The following is a 20,600-nucleotide window of genomic DNA, read 5'->3' as shown; positions in this document are numbered from 1 at the left end:
CGCTGAGGGGAAAGTGAAAGCGAAAGTGACGGCGCCGCAGCCCCATGCCGACCCCGACATACCGCGCTAAGGAAGTGGCCATCTGATCGCGGTCCTGCTGCTTGCGACGCTGCGGTGAGTGAGGGGAACCCCAGAGTCTCCCTGACTAGAGCAGGGGAAGGGGAGGACCGCAAGCAGTTGTGTGAGCGCGCGGCAGGCAGAAAGGGCGGGAGATTCAAATGCTGTGGACCTCACCAAGGTCCTTTTTTCTTCTCCCATGCACTGAAGCTTATGCGGGGCCGGAGGGAACGTACAGGCACTTACCTGACGTCCCAGAAGAGGATGACCACAGGGGCCCACGGGGAAACGGCAGGCCGCTTGGGGGGGGGGGGGGGGGTCCTCTGTACCCGCATCCTGCAGAAGACAGCTTGAAACACCTGCGATCGCCGTCTTCCTCTCAGCCCTGTCCCGAGAAAGGGGTGAGGAGGGGGATTCGGCAAGGACCAGCCACCTGTCCACAACCCTTATCACCGGAAGGTGATAGGGGAAAAGTCCTGCCTGCGGTACTGAGAGTTTCGATGTGGGTGACACCACACTGCTCGCTCAGCCGCATGATATAGGAAATCAGGGTGATAACTATACCCCGTTTCCCACTGGAAAAAAACTAAAGGATAAAAAAGATTAAAAAGTTCAAGCTAAACCTGAAAGAAAAATTGGATTAAAAACTGCGGATCTGGGGAGATCCCGGTCCGCCTCCTACAGATACTAAGCACAAACTGAGGTGCTTGGTGCCTGTCGGTGGCTGTATACTGCCGGGGAGGAGCTAATTTTCTTGTTTTGCATAGTGTCAGCCTCCTAGCAGCAGCAGCATACACCCATGGTAATCTGTGTCCCCCAATAAGGCGATAAAGAAATAGAAGCGCTTTTGTAAATGAGGGTATAAACCACACAAGAGCCATTGGATTTGAAACAATTTTCATAAACCCAAATTTGCATAGCAGTATTTAAGTAGACACTTTAGCTCCAACTATTTTAATTTTTTTAACCCCCAATCCCCAGCTTTGATGAGGGCTCCAGTGTTGAGCCTGCATCAAAGCCAGGACATGTCAGCTGTTCAAAACGGCCGACATGTCCCCGCAATAGGCGCAAGTGGAATCGCGATCCACCAGCGCCTATTAACTAGTTAAATGCCGCTGTCAAACGCTGACAGTGGCATTTAACAAGCACTTCATGTGATTGGGGGTCAGCGATGCGTTGGCATAACAACCTGAGGTCTCGTGCCAAAATAACATAAAAAGTTATCAAAAATATGGGAAAAAAAAAACAAAAAAAAAAAAACACATTTATTAGTCACCCCCTCCTTCACCCCATTCAAAAAAAACTACACATTAGGCATCGCCATATTCAGAATTGCCTGATCAACAAAAAAAACTGGTGCAGAAGCAATAATTAAAAAAATCTATACATTAGCCCTGTATCTAAATAGTCACATGTCATCTTTGTGCACCCATGTTTGAGGTGCAGTAGTTACCATGGACCCATTCAATGAAGGGGAAACAGATTGCACCATTACAGAGCCCAAAGACGAGTCTTATTTCTTGTATCCTTTATTAAAAAATACTGCTGTACATGTGAAAACCAAAAAAAGAAAAAAAAAAAAAAAAATTAAACGAAAAGCATTTGGGGGGGGGGGGGGGGGGGGGGGGGGGGGGAATCATGACAATGAAACATAACATACAGAAACATTATGAGGTGTCTGACAATACAGGATTCACTTTAGAGTAAATAAAAATATGTACCATTCAGTCATATTTACACATCAGAACGAAAAATGTTACATGTGTACAAAAACTAAACTGTTGAAGAAAACTTATGCGACTGGTTGTGTGCTTTTATTTCTGCAGAAAGAATGAGGATATTGTATCCCCATCGCCAGGTGTGTGTTTGGGAAGCATGCCAGGGATTTTTAGTTTTGCACTTTAAGAAAAAAAATATCTATATTATACGTCCATACAATACCTGTACAAGGCCATAGACTAGCGCTTGAAAAGAGTCTCTGCAACAAAAGTGCATGCATTACTGGTCCACCATTTTTTTTTCCTTAAATTTAGTTTTTTTTTTAATCAGTTTTTCTTTAACGTTTTATAATCAAATCCTGAGATTGAGTGACCCAAATGTACGGAGGGTAGAAAGAAAAATAGTAGGACCCAAATAAGTTGCATACCCCCAATAATATTGCTGGTCTAAGGTTGATGTGATCTACCTAAAAAGAAACCCCCACACAATGGTCCCCCAGGGGGGGAAAAAAAAAGAAAAAAAATTAAAAAAAAAAAAAAAAAAAAAAGTTACATAAACATGATCCTCTCATCTTATGCAATGTGCAGAGCATGTAGGTTTTTTTTTTTTTTTTTACATTTTCCAGTATTGATAGAAAACTTACTCTGATGGAGAGGCAGAAACCCTGTATGTACATGCATGGCCATCAACTCAATGCAAGGAAAAAAAATAATAAAAAAGTCGCTTATAAATTAAGCATATTTTCCTAGAATACAAGTACTTTGTTTTGTACAAAAATTGCAACATGATTTGTCAAAACATAAAAAACAGCTGCTTCTTATCTTCATATACACAAGCTAATGATAACACATTTCTTGCTTAAACCACCCCCCACCCCCAACAATGGCAAGGGGTTATTCAGCCTTAGAAAAGTTAAAACTGTGGCAAGTGGCAAGAATTGTCTCATGGCCGCAATAGAGGAAATGAAAAATGTGTGATGTATGCAAGTCTATAGATATACATCTAGATTTTATGGATGCACATGTATGTAGGAATGCTTGTAAGAAACTATGTATGTTGGCAAGTGCACGTGTACTTCTATGCAATTATACGTATACATAAAAGTCCATGAATGACTGCATGTATGCCAACAAGCCACTATACTTGCAGGTATATGGTTATGTAAATCTGTACGCAAGTGCGCCCTTAGCCCGCCTCCCCCTTGTACGCAAGTGCGCCCTTAGCCCGCCTCCCCCCTTGTACGCAATCTTAGTATATGTGCATAGTTGTATGGAAGTACATGTGCATTTGAGCATGTCTGCTAGTATGAAAACCTATGTGCAGATATTAACTCGATGTATGAAGTTGTGAGTATATTTTTACTTTGTTGCTGTACACACATTGGACGCAATTTAAGTTGCATGTTTTTCTCCAAATGAAAGATCCGCTAAAAGGTTTTTAAAGGGAGAAAAAAAAAAAAAAAAAAAAAAATTGACAGCTGAGAAGCAGTAGAGGCTCCAAGACTTCTAAGTAATACACATAATGAGAATCATTAAAACTGAAGTCAACGCGTATACTGGAACTTGATAAAGTCTTTCCGATAGTTTTGGAACTTCTCGTGCTCCATTCTGTATTGTGTGACGTAGCATTTTGGATTATTAAAATATATCCATATTAAGTGCCAAAAACCAAACATGTTTACAGTCAGTTCTCCTGAATATTTGGCAGTCTTTAACGTAGGTTTATTGGTCCTCTTTTTTGTACCAATTCATGGAATAATTGGTACCACAGCTTTGAGGGGAGATGGAGTTGTTTAAAACAATACTTTCAAATAAAGGTTCTCTATAAAGCGCCAAAGACCCTGGCCCCAGGTTTTATGCAGTTATTCTTAACAGTGTCTCCATATCCAGTGTAACATACCCTAGTGAAGGGGAGGTTTTTTTTTTGATGTGACAAACAAAAGGTTTGGTAGATATTCCTGAAATTTTTGGCCATTACTACAAAAGAAAAGTTATAGGAAACATTTTGCATAAGCAGAAAATTGTCTATATAACAGGTGGCGGCTGGTTGTGTTTTTACAGGTTACAAAAATAAACTTGGAGGTCCATGAAGTGTTGTAATCGTGCGCACTGACCCGAGATGAACACCTCTTGGTACACGGATGGCTCCCATCTGCCTTCACAAGCCAGTATGCCAAAGCTTGCATCCTACACAATTTTCGGAAAAAGTAAAAGTTGGGGGGAGAAACGCAGGCTCTACAGAGCCAAACAACCAGGACACAAGCGATTCACGACTTCAGTATTTGTGAAGACGAAACTGTGTCCCTAAAGAAAAAAAAAAAAAAAAAAATTCTCAGAAAGAAAAAATTCCCTTAAGTGTCAGAAAACCTTCAAAATGGAAAAAAAAAAAAAAAAAAAAGTAGTGCATACAAGAGGAGAAAAATTAGGAATGTCATGCGTATTCCTAGATTAAAAAAAAAAAAAAAAAAAAAAAAAAAAAGAGGAAAGGATTCTTCACAGATAAAGCCTCCGGGTAACTGAAACGACACATTGTGTTTTCCCTTCAAGTAACAGTGTACCTGACTGAAGTGCAAGCAGCTTTGCTCATCTCCGGTTTTGATTCCCAATAGTGAAATGAGATGACAATGACAACTCAGCTGTAGTGCAATTTGCAATCGGTTTAGCTCCTCAGCAATGTCCTGCATGCTTTCAGCAAATACTACAACTGACCATTCGCTGCTGCTACCAGTTCTTGAAAAGTGTTCTCAAAGCAGCGTTTTAGATCACTGTAAGTTACCACGAGTACGCTCTTCTCATCCCTGGAGATGAGGCCGATCTTCTCAGGCACGCCAGCATCTAACTGCAAGGAGACGGGGGAAAAAAAAAAAAAAAAAAACACATTAAAAGCTTGTAGCTGGATATACCATGTGCTCATATAGAGCAATTACAACACGGTGTCCAGATCTTTAGATGTTAGCTGCAGTTCCAGAGCAGCATGGAGACCAAATGCTGTGTGAAAGGGGGCTGATACTTATTTCAAAAGCCAAGCCAGCCCCCCCCTTCTCTGCATCTGTGGCCAAGCTATTGAAATAAAACAGTCAGCACAGGAAATGAGGTCCTGGAACCCAAGCTGGAAGTGGAATTACTAGGACCAATATCCACAGATCAATTCACCCTTGTTGAACTGGAGTATGTTTATCTTGCGACTTTTCAGCACTTTTTCCTGAGCTGGACAACACCCTTTAAATGAGGATTAAAAAGAAGCCATGTAAATAGGTGCCTTGCATACCTCCAAGTCTCACGCCTGCATAGTGACATCAGAATGGCGCTGCTGTGCCTCATCTTAGTCAGGGAGAGGCTGACGTACAAGTGAAGCCAGCTCCTGCACATTACATGACAACATGTCTGATTCCACTACACATGGCAGGCAAGTGTTGCTGCCTTTTTGTCTGCTGTTTAAATTGATTTTTTTGGAGACTTTGAGTCTTTAGTGGCTTTGCTAATTAGGTTAGTGTAGGGACTCGTAAGCGTGGGGATCCATGACGAGGATTACGAGCTTACGTATTTTGGCCAAAATCTAAAACTAATACCTCACTATTTTTGTATTTTTTTGCACTATATTTTTCAGGGTGCAGCCAAGCCCAAACACGTCTGGTCTTGCATGAGGGCTGTTCACACTGGGATGCATTGAGGGTGTGCTGGCCAGCCTGCCTAATCGAAAATTAGGGGCATGACTAATAGGCTGTGAACCAGACACTATGCAGTTCCCTTGTGTGAACACCACCCTATGCGGGCCTTCATTGTGCAGTTACATACTGGGCAGTCACCCCCTCCAGGAATGGGTAGGTGGAGTGGCTGTTGATCTGTATTCTGCACCTGTGTTGCTAACATCTTGCTTTAAGGGCTGCCTGCACCCTGTAGTGCATTTGTTCTATGATCTGGGCAGGTGTTGCTGCCTTTTTGTCTGCTGTTTAAACAGGAGTGAGATGTCCAGCGTCTGAGAATCATGTACAAACTTCATCCACTTCCATGCAGATTTGAAGGGATAGAAACAGCACCTATCACAACCTGGACTTGCCCATTGGACAGGACCACACAATTTTTGATATATAAAAAACACCTTCATGGGTGCCCCTGCATACCTTTTGAACAAGTACATCATTTTGGTGATTGGCATGGTTTATAAGCCAAAAAATGGTGACAGATTCCCCTTAAAGCAGGGGATACCAAATAGAAAAATTGCCACTCAGCAGGGAATCATTCTACTGCCAGGAGCCTGAACTTAATACAGCTATAGCCATTCAGCCATCTAGCAAGATGTCTGTATTATGCTGGCCTGTTAAAGAGGACACAGCTGCTTCTAAAGGGTAAATCTACTAGAAGGAGTGATCTGCTCTTAAAGGGTTTAAGTTCCAGACATGCACAGAGCCCAGACAATGCTAAGCTTTGTTTTACCTCTTTAGCAGTTTCTTCTAGCCTCCTCCTACTGCTTCATAACAGGAATCTATCAGATTGCATAGGTATTATATTCAGCATGAAATTAGCAGCACAGGAAATCTCACAGCTGTCAAAATGGCGTCACAGTGGAATGTAGTACTTCAGATTCCCTTTTCAAGGGCCAGACCTTTTATACTAAATTAGTGAGGACACTTACATTTCCTTATAAATGAGATGGTGTTACAATTTTGCCCCTTACCAGAATGATTTTTTTTTTTTTTTTTTTTTTGGGTCAGCTCCCCTCCAGGTCTTACTTCCATGGAAGCACTGACGGGCCTATGAGCCTCCCTACACCAGCTAGCAGTCTACATCAGCACAAACAGCTTGCCATGCATTACCTTGTTAAGACAAGATACAATATGACTGAGGTCAATCCAGGGAGTGCCCGCTTCTGTCACCTGATGGAAAAGATGATCCCGAAAGAGTTTCAGCAAATACCTGTCCCCCGTTTCTGACCAGGCTGGATCTTTTTGAAATCTGATAAGGGTAAAACATTTTGCAAATATGTTAATATTGGTTTCTCAAAAGGAACGAGATTTACTTGAAGGATCCCAGATTTGCATATGAATATTCTGACAATACTACATGAGGAAGGAGAGAAGTTTGGTAAAGAGGGGAGGAGAACACCTTTCATAAATAAATCTTTCTACATCTTACTGCCTGCAAAGAACAACTGCAGTTGTTCTCCCCAAGTACAGCGCCGTGTGTCCTCCACTTCCCTTGGTCTGTTTGTCTGCAGCAGTTCAATCACATCAAGAGTGGCGTTGACGATTAAGTTTTGCGGCTCAGGTAGTCTATGACAACTGCTGCAGCCAGTCACAGCCCGGGGACGTTAAGTAAAGCTCAGGTTCTGTACATTTAACTTGTCACTTTAGTAAAAAGGAAAACACCCTCTCAAATAGCCAGTGTCAGTTTAGTTTTTTTTCCCTCCTTCCAGAGCCACATTTTTATTTTTCCGTCCAGGCATATGAGTGTTTCAGTTTTTTTTTCCTTTGGGAAGAGTTGTATTGAATGACTTTTTAAAGTAAAAACTATTAGTCCCCTTAGGGGACTTGAACCTGCGAATCTGTCCAATTGCTTGTACTATATATGCAGCGATATCACAGTAGTCACATGCTCCTTTGAAGCCCATCCACAGGCTCAGTTTCAATAGTGCTATGTGTGGACAAGCACAGATCTTCAATAGACACCCAGCTTTCATAGCCACTCATTAGCATCCTACAATCGCCCCTGATGGACTGCGCTATGAAACGTACGTTGGGGTGTGTGCTGCACCTGACCTGGGGACCACTATCAGTATCAGGTAACCATTGCTGCTATCCACAATATCTCTCCCTATACAACCTTTTATAGATCATATTCTCTTTAATTATAAGATCTATCCTGGGAGAGGTGTCATGATGCACAAGCACATATCCTATAGTGGAATACTGCTACCTCCACATATAAAAAAACATGGTTAATGGGATTACCAGGGCCATTTCAATTATTTTGTTACTGCCATTTTCCCCATCTATATCTCATACATTTGTGGTCCCGCTCCTTTCGGAATCTACTCTATGCCGCTGTATAAATCCTGTTTTTATACTGAACGACTGTTTACTTGTGCAGGCACTCTGCACACAGTGCCAATAGTTACCACCCACTTTTAGAAGGTATATTAAGCCAAATTTCAGTCACATAGCCATCCTTTGATAGTCAGCGTGGTCTTTTGGTTTCTCACACATCGTATCGCGAATGGTCTGCCATTTAAATTTCTAGGATGTACACACTCCTTTAACCCTATACTACTTGTTACGCCTAGTTTGTTCGATCGCACCATGAGGCTGCATAGAACGATGTGATCTTGCCGACACTGTTAATGCAGTCGTCAAGTTGACAGTAGCATTACAGGTTAAAAACAGTCACACCACCTGTGGCACAGCAATTAACTGCAGGGTATGGGGTGGCCCCCCAAACACCTGTTTCCAACTTGCACGCAATGTTTTGGCATAAAAACGGAGCTAGCTACAGGGAATGTAATTGGTGAAGTGCAGCCAAATATGAAGATCATACATTACCGGCAATACGTTAACACTTGAGTGTAGGTTGTTCATGACCTTCTATTCTGTGCTATGGGAAGCGTCAAAATAGGTAAATGTATGAACAGCCATGTCATCTTACCCCTGTAGAGTAACCAATAAATCTGTGATTTCCCTTGTTTGATTGCTCGAAACAAATTCGCTTTGAATTGGAGCATGTAAAAAAAAAAAAAAAAAAAAAAAAACACCTTCAAAACCACCCATAATCACACAACTTACTCTGGTCTCTCATTTATTGTTCCCAATTTGGCCAAGAGTCTGAACAATCGACCGTTCTGTACCTCCTGCAGAGACACAATGACAATCCAAATGTGCAAGTTACAATGATCAGAGAAGTAGTTATAACAGCAAAATACACATGAAGTCCCCAAACTTGCCGAGGCCGGCTGAAGCACGGAGCTTACCTTTGCCAGGTCCTCCTCTATGATGTCATTCCGCATTTGCGCTGCATCCAATTGAGTATAAAATCTAGCACCAATCATTGGCATGATGTCATTGACACTACGCAGCCGGTTTTGGTCTGTCAGCAAATATCTGTAGACAAATAATGAGCATGGTGAACATTACAGATCCGGCCAGTCTACATAGTGGCACTTTCGTAGAATTTATAAGATCACGCTTTTCTTGTTTATGCTGTTTTAAGCTTTAGCTCAACACTAATGGCCAATTCTTCCAGAGGTTGCAATGCCCCCGATTGTGGGCATTGCTGCAGGGTGTCAGCTCTCACGTAGGGTTGACACCCACACCCGGCACCATACCTATACTGCTGTTTGCGAGAACGCCAAATATGTACTGCGCATATCGGGAAGGCATTAATGCCAAACTTGCTTCATTTTGCATTTAGGAAGCAAATGAACAGCTAAAAATACTTCTGTGGAAAGGTATGCACATAGTTCTTAAAGAGCTTTCACAGCACATCCGATATAGTTTTGCAGAGACAACTGATGCAAGTATGTGGAGAGACCAAGGCTTTGACAGCCTCCGCTCTTCTAGTACCTGCCGGGAACACTGCTGTGAGCACTCTGCCTCCAGGGTAGTGGGAATGATTAACAGCAGAGATAGAGATTATAATATATATATATATATATATATATATATATATATATATATATATATATATATATATATATACACACACACACACACACAAACACTAATTATTTGGAACTTGGGGGCCAACATAAGCATCATTAAAAAGGAATAATAATGTCCTCAAACACAGGAGTACTATTCATAAAATAAATGAAAATGTATTGATGCAATAGGTTAAAAAAACAAGACAATACAGAAAAATAATGTGGAAGGTGTACCCAAAAAGAATCCAAAAGTGGAAGATTAGTTTTTGAACGTTTTTGAACAGGTAAACGTTTGCACAGTTAGGGGGCTCATGTGACCGGTGAATAAGAAAAAAAAAAAAAAAAAACTCCCACACAATATATGGAAATGTAATTTAGGTCAGGCGCAAACGATCCAGAACTAGTAGCACATTGGACACAGCTCATGTTTGCGGCGTCCAAAGCATTGCTGTCTATTGAACGCAGACGAATCTGCACGTGATCACTGAACCGTGCGGATTCACCACGTCCAATACATTCTATTGGCATTGGTGAAATTTCTCTTGTAGACACTCGTGTTGCCGCAAGAGAAATTGACATGTTGCGGTCTGGAAAGACACACTGCATGTCTGTCTCCGTGAGTTATCCGCAGGAGTCTGGACGCATGCTGGACATGGGATTTCTTGAAATTCCATCCATAAGTATGCAGCATCCAACCCACAGCAACTCCAGATCGTGGGCACATACCCCTATAGCAACAATGTCAGCACTAATCACAACATAATCACAGGTACATCAACCTGATGAACAATGGCATGGACCCCTTGATGAAGCACATGCGAAACGTGCGTTAGGGATATCCCTGGGACCTTACACTGGCACTTTATATAATGGGTAAGCTGCTCATTTGGCTTGACCTGTGTCTTTCTTAGCTTATTAGGATTCATCTCTAAGCTTTGTGCATCCAATGTCATTCATGGACAGGCTTTGAACATGAGCCATCACTGCCAAGCCAACCTGCAGGATAACCAGGTTATTGATGTACCTGTGATTACTGCAGACACTATACATAGTCATTAAGCTTCAATATTTTCAGTCAGAGCAGTTTTTCTTTACGTTATTTTGGATTTTATTTTCTGGTCACATAAGCCCCCTAATTGTGTAGCGACTTTAGCTGTACAAGTTTCTATTCCTCCCAGGATTTCCTTGGATCCTGTTTTGGTACACATTCTTACCCTTCATTTGTATTGCCTTGTATTTTAACCCAATTTTTTTTTTATTTCATGTACTCCTGTCTTCTTGGACATATGTCTTAATTTGAGTTCATTCTTGAATGTTTGATTTTGTTTAAAGGGGCTCATGCATCTATTTAGATAATGTGCTCCTAACCAAGGTACTTTATACAGATCTGAGAATATCGAATTCTTATACATACTAATTGAAAGGTGATTTGGTGCTAATAAAGCACTCCTAATAATACACACACAGTGCAGACCAAAAGTTTGGACACACCTTCTCAGAGAGTTTTCTTTATTTTCAGGACTATGAAAATTGTAGATTCACTCGGAAGGCATCAAAACTATGAATTAACACATGTGGAATTATATAATTAAAAAAAAAAAAAAAAAAAAAAATATTGTGAAACTGAAAATATGTCTTATATTCTAGGTTCTTCAAAGTAGCCACCTTTTGCTTTGATTACTGCTTTGCACACTCTTGGCATTCTCTTGATGAGCTTCAAGAGGTATTCACCAGGAATAGTTTTCACTTCACAGGTGTGCCCTGTCAGGCTTAATAAGTGGGATTTCTTGCCTTATAAATGGGGTTGGGACCATCAGTTGTGTTGTGCAGAAGTCTGGTGGATACACAGCTGATAGTCCTACTGAATAGACTGTTAGCTAGAGGGGGGAGGGGGGGAGGGGGACAGGAACCACGGGATGTCCCAGAGCAGTCCCTGGGGAGGGAAACAGCAGAAAACTCAATTCAGGACAGAGAACTCACTACTACTGCCTGCAAGATCCTTCTGCCTAGACTGGCGTTTGCCAAAGCATAGGTATGCACCTTGCAAAGCAGCAATCTAGTCTTCCATCCACACGGTTGTAAAATTTGGCAAAGTTGTAGGGCGGATGCCCCATGGTGTGTGTCCCAGGAGGCGCCCACTGCCCAGGTAGAGTGAGCCTTAATCCCAGGGGAGGCACTCTGTTCTTAACCCAATAAGCCATCAAAATTGCAGTTCTGATCTAACGAGCAATCATAGCCTTGGAGGCCGGTAGGCCTCTTCACGAACCATCTGGAATGATGAATAGGAGATGATCGGTCTTCCTAAAGGAAGCGGTCCTAGCCAGATAGATCCTCACCACCCTGACCAGGTCTAGCCTGCTCAATGAACGCTCCAGAGAATGAGTCAGAGCAGGACAGAAGGAAGAGAGGACAATATCCTCATTCAAGTGAAAAGTGGATACCACCTTGGGAAGGAAAGAAGGTGGAGGCCGCAAAACCACCCTATCCTGGTGAAGAGCCAAAAGGGAGGGGGGGGGGGGGGCGCGACAGGAAAGAGCTTCCAACTCTGAGGCGGGCCTAATGGAGGCGATAGCCACAAGAAACGCCACTTTCCAGTACAGAACGGACAGGGAGACCTCCGAGAGGTTCAGAGGGAGAACTCCTCATGACCTCCAGAACAAGACTGAGGTCCCCGGTGTCCATGGGATTCCTGTACAGGGGAGCCACATGCGGCACTCCTTGAAGGAAAGTTTTGACTTGAGAACAAGAGGCTAAGGACTTCTGAAAGAGGATGGAGAGGACTGATACCTGCCCCTTTAGAGAACTAAGGGCAAGGCCAGCATCAAGTCCTGCTTGAGAAAGGCCAAAATAGAAGGAAGCGACAAAGTCAAGCCGGGACCTAGATTACAGGCAGTGACTGCTGAGAGGGGGGCGGGGGGAAACTGGAGGACCCCACAGCAGTACAAAGAGACCCCCCACAGCGGCACAGGGTCCTGCCCACAGCAGTGCAGAGGGGCACACCAACGAAGGAGACGTTGCATTTTTCGGTGGATTTGAGGGCACCAAACAGAGGTATGCCTGGAGCCCAGGAGTTAAAGAGGAAATTGTATGCCTGAAGGATCCTTCTGCCCCTGGGGAGAAAAAGAGGGTATACCTCGACATCCACGAAGATCGGACGTCCGAAAATCCATGTTGCCCCCCCGTCTAGGGGGCGAGTGAGTAGGGGACAGAGGCAGGATTGGGTCCGGATGACCTGAACACGCTTCTGTGTTAGGGGTTGGGGTCCTGCTGAGTAGATGTATGAGGACACAGGGTGGCAGTACACACTGTACTCAGTCCCAGCATGGGAGTACAGTAGTGACTATTCACACTGTATCCCTCTGGAAACCTGAAAAGAAACAATGCTCATTAGGTAGATATGGGTCTCAAGAAAGACCCGTGTTCACCTCCTACTGACACAAAGCTAAAACGGATTAGCTTGGTGCCAGTCGGTGGGGTGTATACTGCAGAGGAGGAGCTAACTTTGTGCATAGTTTGAGCCTCCTAGTGGCAGTAGCATACACCCATGGTTCCTGTGTCCCCCAATGAAGTGATAGAGAAACAGTAATTAACCAGAGCAATCATGGGTTTGTGACAAAAAAAAAAGTGATACCAGATTAATCTAATTTCCTTCTGTGATGGAATCACCGACTGGGCGGCTAAGGGAAATGCTGCGGGAGATATATCACTTTATCAAATGCTTTGCTGAAGTTATGTCATACTATCCTCATTGAAAAAACAACCAAGTATGGCATTTACAAGGCTACGGTTAGGTGGAGTCGCAACTGGCTTAGTGATCGTACTCAGTGGTAATAAAACAGGATTTTTTGGGTTGCTTACCGTAAAATCTGTTTCTCGGAGCCTTCATTGGGGGACACAGAGACCATGGGTGTATGCTGCTGCCACTAGGAGGCTGACACTATGCACAAAAAAGGTTAGCTCCTCCTCCGCCGTATACACCCCACCGACCGGCAGGAAATTCCTCAGTTAGTGAGAAAGCAGTAGGAGAAGTAACGGAATAGATTGAAAACAGAACGAACAACTCAACTGTAACCAAATCGACAAACATAAGAACAGGAGTTGTAGAACATGGGAGGGTGCTGTGTCCCCCAATGAAGGCTCCGAGAAACAGATTTTACGGTAAGCAACCCAAAAAATCCTGTTTTCTCGTTCGCCTTATTGGGGGACACAGAGACCATGGGACGTCCCAAAGCAGTCCCTGGGGTGGGAAACAAACTTCCATCAGGCCAGTGGACTCACCACCTCGGCCTGCAGAATCCTTCTACCTAGGCTGGCGTCCGCCGAAGCGTAGGTGTGGACCCTGTAGAATTTCACAAAAGTGTGAACCGAAGACCACGTTGCAGCTTTGCAAAGCTGCAGCGCGGAAGCTCTGTGGCGCACCGCCCAGGAGGCACCCACCGCCCGGGTAGAGTGCGCTCTGATCCCTGAAGGAGCTGCACGATGCTTGACCCGGTATGCCTCCAAAATTGCCGATCTGATCCAGCGAGCAATAGTGGCCTTTGAGGCTGGGTGACCTTTCCTTGCACCGTCTGGAATGATAAACAGAGAGTCTGACTTCCGCAAGGAAGATGTCCTGGCTAGATAGACTCTCAATGCCCTGACCAGGTCCAGCTTGTTCAAGGATCGCTCCCGAGGATGAGCTGGGCTCGGGCAGAAGGATGGCAGAACAATGTCCTCATTGAGGTGAAACGAAGATACCACCTTCGGAAGTAAAGAGGGCGGAGGCCGCAGAACTACCTTGTCCTGATGAAGTACCAAAAAGGGAGAGCGGCAAGAAAGGGCCGCTAATTCTGACACGTCGGATGGAAGTATTGGCCACCAGAAAGGCCACCTTCCAAGAAAGGAGGGCAAGGGAAACATCCCTGAGAGGTTCAAAAGGAGGACCTTGCAGAACCCCAAGAACGAAATTAAGATCCCAAGGATCCACGGGCGCTCGGTACGGAGGAACCGTGTGAGCCACACCCTGAAGAAAGGTGTTGACCTGGGGCCGGGAGGCCAGCGTCTTCTGAAATAAAATGGACAGTGCCGAAACTTGACCCTTCAAGGAACTGAGAGCAAGCCCCGCATCAGCCCTGTCTGAAGAAACGCCAGAACAGAAGGAAGCGAAAAAACCATGGCCGCGATGTCATTGGCCTCACACCAGGAGAAATAGGCTTTCCAAGTACGGTAATAGATCTTGGAAGAGGAAGGCTTTTGGCGCGGATCATGGTATGAATCACTCGGTCAGAGAATCCTGACCGTTTCAAAACCTCGGTCTCAACAGCCACGCCGTTAAATTGAGCGACCGAGAATTGGGGTGGCAAATCGGGCCTTGCGACAGCAGATCTGCCCTGTCGGGAAGCTTCCAGGGGGCGTCCGCGAGAAGGTTGACAATGTCCGCGAACCAAGACCTTCTGGGCCAATGAGGACGACTGGAATCCCTTCTGCCTTGATTTTCTTCAACAGCTTGGGAAGAAGCAGGGGAGGGAAAAGGTAGGGGAGCTCGAACTGTGACCAAGGAACGGCCAGAGCGTCGGCGCCCACTGCCAGGGGGTCCCGAGACATGGACACGAATTGTGGTACCTTCCTTTTGAGGCGAGACGCCATGAGGTCTACGTCCGGGGTTCCCCATCGATGGCAGAGCAGATGAAACACCTCCGGATGTAGGGACCAGGGACCATTCCCCTGCCGCGAGACCCTCGCGGCTTAGAAAATCGGCGGCCCAGTTGTCCACGCCGGGAATGTGAACCGCAGAAATTGTTGGAACAAAGGTCTCTGCCCATTGAAGAATTCTGGACACTTCCGCCAGGGCTGAGACACTCCGTGTCCCCCCTTGTCGGTTGATATACGCCACCGCTGTGGCATTGTCTGTTTGAATCCTGACAGGCAGGCCCTTGAGGCGCCGTTCCCAGTGGACGAGAGCCAGAAGGATCGCTCGTATTTCTAGGACATTGATCTGCAGAGCTGATTCCTGAGTCGACCATCAACCCTGAACAGTGTGATTGCGGAACACTGCACCCCAGCCGATGAGGCTGGCGTCCTTTGTGCCAATCTGGGAAGAAAGGACCGCCCCGAGAGAATGAGGGGAGACGTCAACCACCAGTTGAGAGACCGCTTGATCCGGCATGAAAGACGAACCGGACGATCCAGAGACAGAGCCGACCTGTTCCACCTGGACAAAATGGCCTGCTGGAGGGGCCTGGCGTGAAACTGGGCAAAGGGAACTGCCTCTATTGCTGCCACCATCTTCCCCAGAATCCTCATGGCTGTCCTGAGAGATGAAAACCGTGCGATCTGTAGTGATCGGACGCCCTGCTGCAGGGAAAGAATCTTGTCTTGTGGGAGAAATACCCTTGACCGACGAGTGTCGAAAAAAAAAAGGCCCAGAAACACAAGGCGTTGAGAGTAGGGATCAGACAGGACTTTTTCCGGTTGAAGATCCACCCAAAACTGGACAGGGTGTCTAGAACGATCGCCACACTAAGGCGGGCCTGATGAAAGGAGGGAGCCTTGATCAGAATATCGAGATACGGAAAAAGAACAACACCTCTGATCCTCAACAAGGCCATCAACGCCGCCATAATCTTCGTGAAGACTCTGGGAGCGGTGGCGAGCCCAAAAGGGAGCGCGACGAACTGATAATGTTCGTGGTGAATCGCAAACCACAGGAACTTCGGATGTCCGGGAAATATGGGCACTTGTAGATAGGCATCTTGGATGTCTATGGAACACATGAATTCCTGCTCCTTCATGGAGGCAATCACCGAGCGAACAGACTCCATCCGGAAGTGGCGGAGGCGAACTCTCTTGTTGAGTAACTTGAGATCCAAGATGGGTCGAACCGCCCCGTCCTTTCGGCACCACAAACAGGTTTGAATAAAACCCTGTGAATCGTTCCGATTCCGGAACGAGCACAATCACCCCGGAGCTGAGGAGAGAGGCGATGGCCGAACCGAACCCCGGGATCAAGGCAGGATCCCGTGGCGGACGGGATGGAAGAAGCGATCCCGTGGAAGAGAAACGAACTCTATTTTGTATCCTGTCGATACAACCTCTCTGACCCAAGCGTCCTCTACTGAGGCGAACCAGACGTCGCTGAAGAAAAGAAGTCGACCTCCCAATTGGAAGGGACCCACGGAAGACCGATGATAGTCATGCGGACGTAGACCGTCCAGATCTAGATCTGGGTGGTCTTCCCTGGGAAGAGTGGGACCGCCAGGACGGAGTGGGCCTGAAGGAGACCTTCTTTCTTTCCTGACGTGCTTGTGGCCTTTGCTGGTTGGAAGGGTTTTCCGCCGCATTGAAACGGCGGAAAGACCGAAAGGGACGGAACTGACGCCTTGGAGGAGGTCTGCGAGGCTTGGATTGGGGGAGAAGAGAACTCGTACCTCCGGTAGCGTCCTTAATAATCTGGTCCAATTGGGACCCAAAGAGACGCACTCCTTGAAAAGGCAGATTAGTCAGACTTTTTAGAGGACAAGTCCGCCTGCCAGGCCTTGAGCCAAATTGTACGTCGGATTGCCACGATGTTGCTTGACGCCTGAACCGCGCAAGATGCGGCATCCAAGGAAGCAGAAAGCAGATAATCCCCCGCATGGGAAATCTGATTGGCGAGATCGGCCAAATGCTCCGGTTGTGCCTTATCCAGAATGCCCTGCCGAAGGTCCTCTGCCCAAGATGAAGCAAAGACTGGACATACCGCCGCAGATGCCGCCTCGAAGGCAGACTTTGCTAGGGATTCTATGATTCTGTCATTAGAATCTTTTAGGGACGCTACACCCGACAGCGGAAGAACAGTATTATTAGAGAGTCTGGATACGGGAGGGTCCACTGAAGGAGAAGCGGCCCAGTTGTCCGTGAGCTCTTTAGCGAACGGATACAGCACGCCGAGACGCTTTCCTCTTTGAAAGCGTCTAGTCGGATCTTCCCTTTCCTTGGTAAAAATCTTCCCAAACTCGGAATGAAAGGGAAACACCCTGGAAGGTGTTTCCGCCCATCTGAACGAAACCTCCTGATCTGAGGATTTCGCAGGGGCGTCAGTGATGTCGAAGGTATGGTGAATCGCGGCAATGAGGTTCTGCACCGTAACCTTCATGTTCGCATCCTGATCCGAATCCAGCTCTAAGACCCCTTCAGATTCCGAAAGCGCTTCACCTGACTCGGGAGAGGAGGCCCGAGAGGGAGACTGCTGGGGAGTATGGGGTGAGGTAGGGCGAGGAGAGGACTCCGCCTGGAGATCCTGCCTGGGTCTCTTGCGACTGACACTGGCTGGCTCAGATGGGACGTCCTGGGACGTGCTAGGTCCCGCAGAAGCTCCCAAGGGCAACTTATCCAGAACGGCTACTAGGGACTGAGACACCTTGGTGAGGTCTGCCACCGACTGTGATAGGGAGGAGGCCCAACCCGGCAAGGGGGGCTCACTCACCCCTGAGGCTATGGATGGCTCCTGAGCGGCGTCGGGCTGGATTGGATTGCTACAGTCCAGGCAGAGGGGAGAGGACTGACCCCTGAGGTAGTGCCGGAAGGTTGGGGGACAGAGGGCGGAGAAGGGTCAGTCTGCCGTGCAGAGCTACTCACGGTCCGGTGTCCCCAAAAGCGATGCTGCTCGACCTGTCCGGGGATGCAGATCAGGGAGAAGTCCGGCTGGCCGTCCCAAAGAGGCAAAAAGCTGCTTGCAGAAACTGCTCAGGGGCTGGGGAGCGTCTCCAGCTGCGTCCGGCTGGCAGGCTGTGAAGATGGCGCCTGCCTGTAGAAAAGCGCGGGTCCCGGGGAAGGGGGGAGCTCCTCGCAGGGTTAATAATTGCTGCCCTCTAGCCATAATATGCTGAGCAGGAGAGGGAAAGGCGGGGGGAGGGCCTGGGGAGAGCGGGAGAGAAGCCCGCTTAGAAGAAAGGGGCGGGGGGCGTGGCCGCGACGCTGCGGTAGGCCCGAACACAAGCCGGGGCCTAAATTAGTTGCGGCGGCCGCCTGTCAGCAGGGGGTCGGCGCGGAAGACGCGTCGCAACACCGGGCCGCGTCCCTGCCCAGAACTGCCCGACTCCAGCGCTACCCCTGCCGAGATGGAAAAAACGGGGGTGGGGGGGGGAGGGGAGGGTTTGCGCAGAACGAGGCCCGTGAAGACCCGGGGCCTGCATGGATGCGGTGACCGTGGGGAGATGCGGGGCGTGCAGGGACCCTAACGTGGTCCCCCTGGCGACCGCTCCAAGAGAAAACGCCGGGGGAAGACTGACATACTCACCCAGGCAGGGGGCCTTACAATAAAGGTACCTGAAAATCCCACGCTGTCTGTCTCTATGAAATCCGCGCCTCATCCAACCTTCAGGCTCTGGTAGGCGAGAGGGTGGGAGGCGGGGGGCAAGGACCGTCTGTGCGGCTGGCACCTACTTGTGCGAGGCTCCTGGTCCTGCTGCGGAGACCTATGAGGATACGGGGTGGCAGTACACGCCGTACTCAGTCTCTTTGTGGGAGTACGGATGTGACTGTTCACTCCGTATCCCTCCGGAACCTGCAAAGAAACGACGCACGACGAGGTAGATAGGGGTCTAATAAAAGACCCGTGTCCACCTCCTACTGACACTAAGCTAAACTGAGGAATTTCCTGCCGGTCGGTGGGGTGTATACGGCGGAGGAGGAGCTAACCTTTTTTGTGCATAGTGTCAGCCTCCTAGTGGCAGCAGCATACACCCATGGTCTCTGTGTCCCCCAATAAGGCGAACGAGAAATGGTTGCACATCTATTTAGAAGAGTGCTTCAAATGGAATACCACAAGGCTCTGTCCTGGCCCCAGTGTTCAACATTTTTAAAAAATTATCTAGATAAGGGAACGGAAGGTAAACTAATCAAATTTGCAGACTATGAAAAGCTAGGAGGGATAGCAAACACTAGAGAAGAAAGGATTTAGAGGGATCTAGATAAGCTTGAACAATGGTCAGCGACCAATAAAATTGTATTTAAACAGGGAGAAATGCAAGATTCTACATCTGGGCAAGAAAAAAACGAAAATTACATCTACAAAATGGAGGAATAGAACGAAGCAACAGCAAGTGTGAAAAATACTTGAGTATACCAATAGATCAGGCTGCACGAGTCAGTGTGATGCAGACGCAAAAAAGGCAAATAGTTCTAGGATGTATTAAGAGAAACAGTCTAGATCACGTGAAGTAATTATCCCCCCTCTACTCCTCCTTGGTCAGACCTCATCTAGAATACCGAATCCACTTCTGGTCACCAAAGTGGGAAAAAAAATAAATAAATAAATAAAAAAAAAAAAATTGATCAACTGGAGGAAATTCAGAGAAGAGCTACCAGGATGACGGATGACGAGCGGATTGTAAATTATGTCCTATGAGGAACGGTTAAAGTATCTGGGAATGTTTAGCTTGCAGTTAAGAAAGCCAAGAGGAAACTTAATAGCAGTCTAAAATATCTGAAGGGATGTCAGTGTAGAGGGATCATTATTCTCATTTTCACATAGAAACACGGGAAGCAATGGAATGAAACTGAAAGGGAGAAGATACAGATTATATAGTAGAAAAAAAAAACCTGACAGTGAGGGTGATCAATGAGTGGAACAGGCTGCCAGAGGTGGCGAGTTCTCCTTCAATGGAAGTCTTCAAACAAAGGCTGGACAGACACCTGTCTGAGATGGTATAGTGAATCCTGCATTGAGCAGGGTTTGGACACAATGACCCTGGAGGTCCAGTCCATATCTTATGATATTGCTGGCAACAATTTGTAATCACCACATTATGCTGCTCTCAGATTAAGTGGCAAAAACCTGGTGACAGATTCCCTTTAAATATTAATCCTGGTTCTCTGTCAAAGCACTTAAAACAAAAAGATCAGGGGAAACAGGATGGCTTCAGAGAACATGGCAAATATTGGGTCCTTTGCAGCCTGCGAATAAATCTATACCAAATATCACCAATAGGCACATTTCAGTATACAGTTGTGCTCAAAAGTTTACAAACAGACAGAATTTTTGCTTTCTCTGCCTTTTTTCAGAGAATATGAACACCACCATAACTTTCTCCACTCGTGGTTGGGTGAAGCCATTTGTCAAACTACTGTATTTTCCTCTTTAAAAATCATAATGACCCTGATCAAAAGTTTACATACCCCCATTTCGTAATATCGTGTATTGCCCACTCTAACATTAATGACAGCTTTAAGTC

General features: G+C 46.4%; 1 protein-coding gene across 1 annotated transcript in view; it reads right to left on the bottom strand.

Moving 5' to 3' along the window:
* Positions 1-1,570: 1,570 nt before the first annotated feature.
* Positions 1,571-20,600, bottom strand: part of PAN3 (poly(A) specific ribonuclease subunit PAN3) — a 68,560-nt gene continuing 49,530 nt past the window's right edge. The window contains exons 15-18 of the mRNA XM_073583147.1: positions 8,737-8,866; positions 8,552-8,616; positions 6,590-6,728; positions 1,571-4,614 (exon numbers count right to left, since the gene is read on the bottom strand). Coding sequence (XP_073439248.1) covers positions 4,474-4,614; positions 6,590-6,728; positions 8,552-8,616; positions 8,737-8,866 — 475 coding nt within the window. The 3' untranslated portion in view covers positions 1,571-4,473. The remainder of the gene's footprint in view (positions 4,615-6,589; positions 6,729-8,551; positions 8,617-8,736; positions 8,867-20,600) is intronic.

The sequence above is a fragment of the Dendrobates tinctorius genome, unplaced genomic scaffold (genome assembly GCF_039654945.1).
Source record: "Dendrobates tinctorius isolate UK_male_01 unplaced genomic scaffold, ASM3965494v1 ptg000075l, whole genome shotgun sequence".
Classification (NCBI taxonomy): Eukaryota; Metazoa; Chordata; class Amphibia; order Anura; family Dendrobatidae; genus Dendrobates; species Dendrobates tinctorius.
This window is presented reverse-complemented; position numbering and strand designations above follow the sequence as displayed.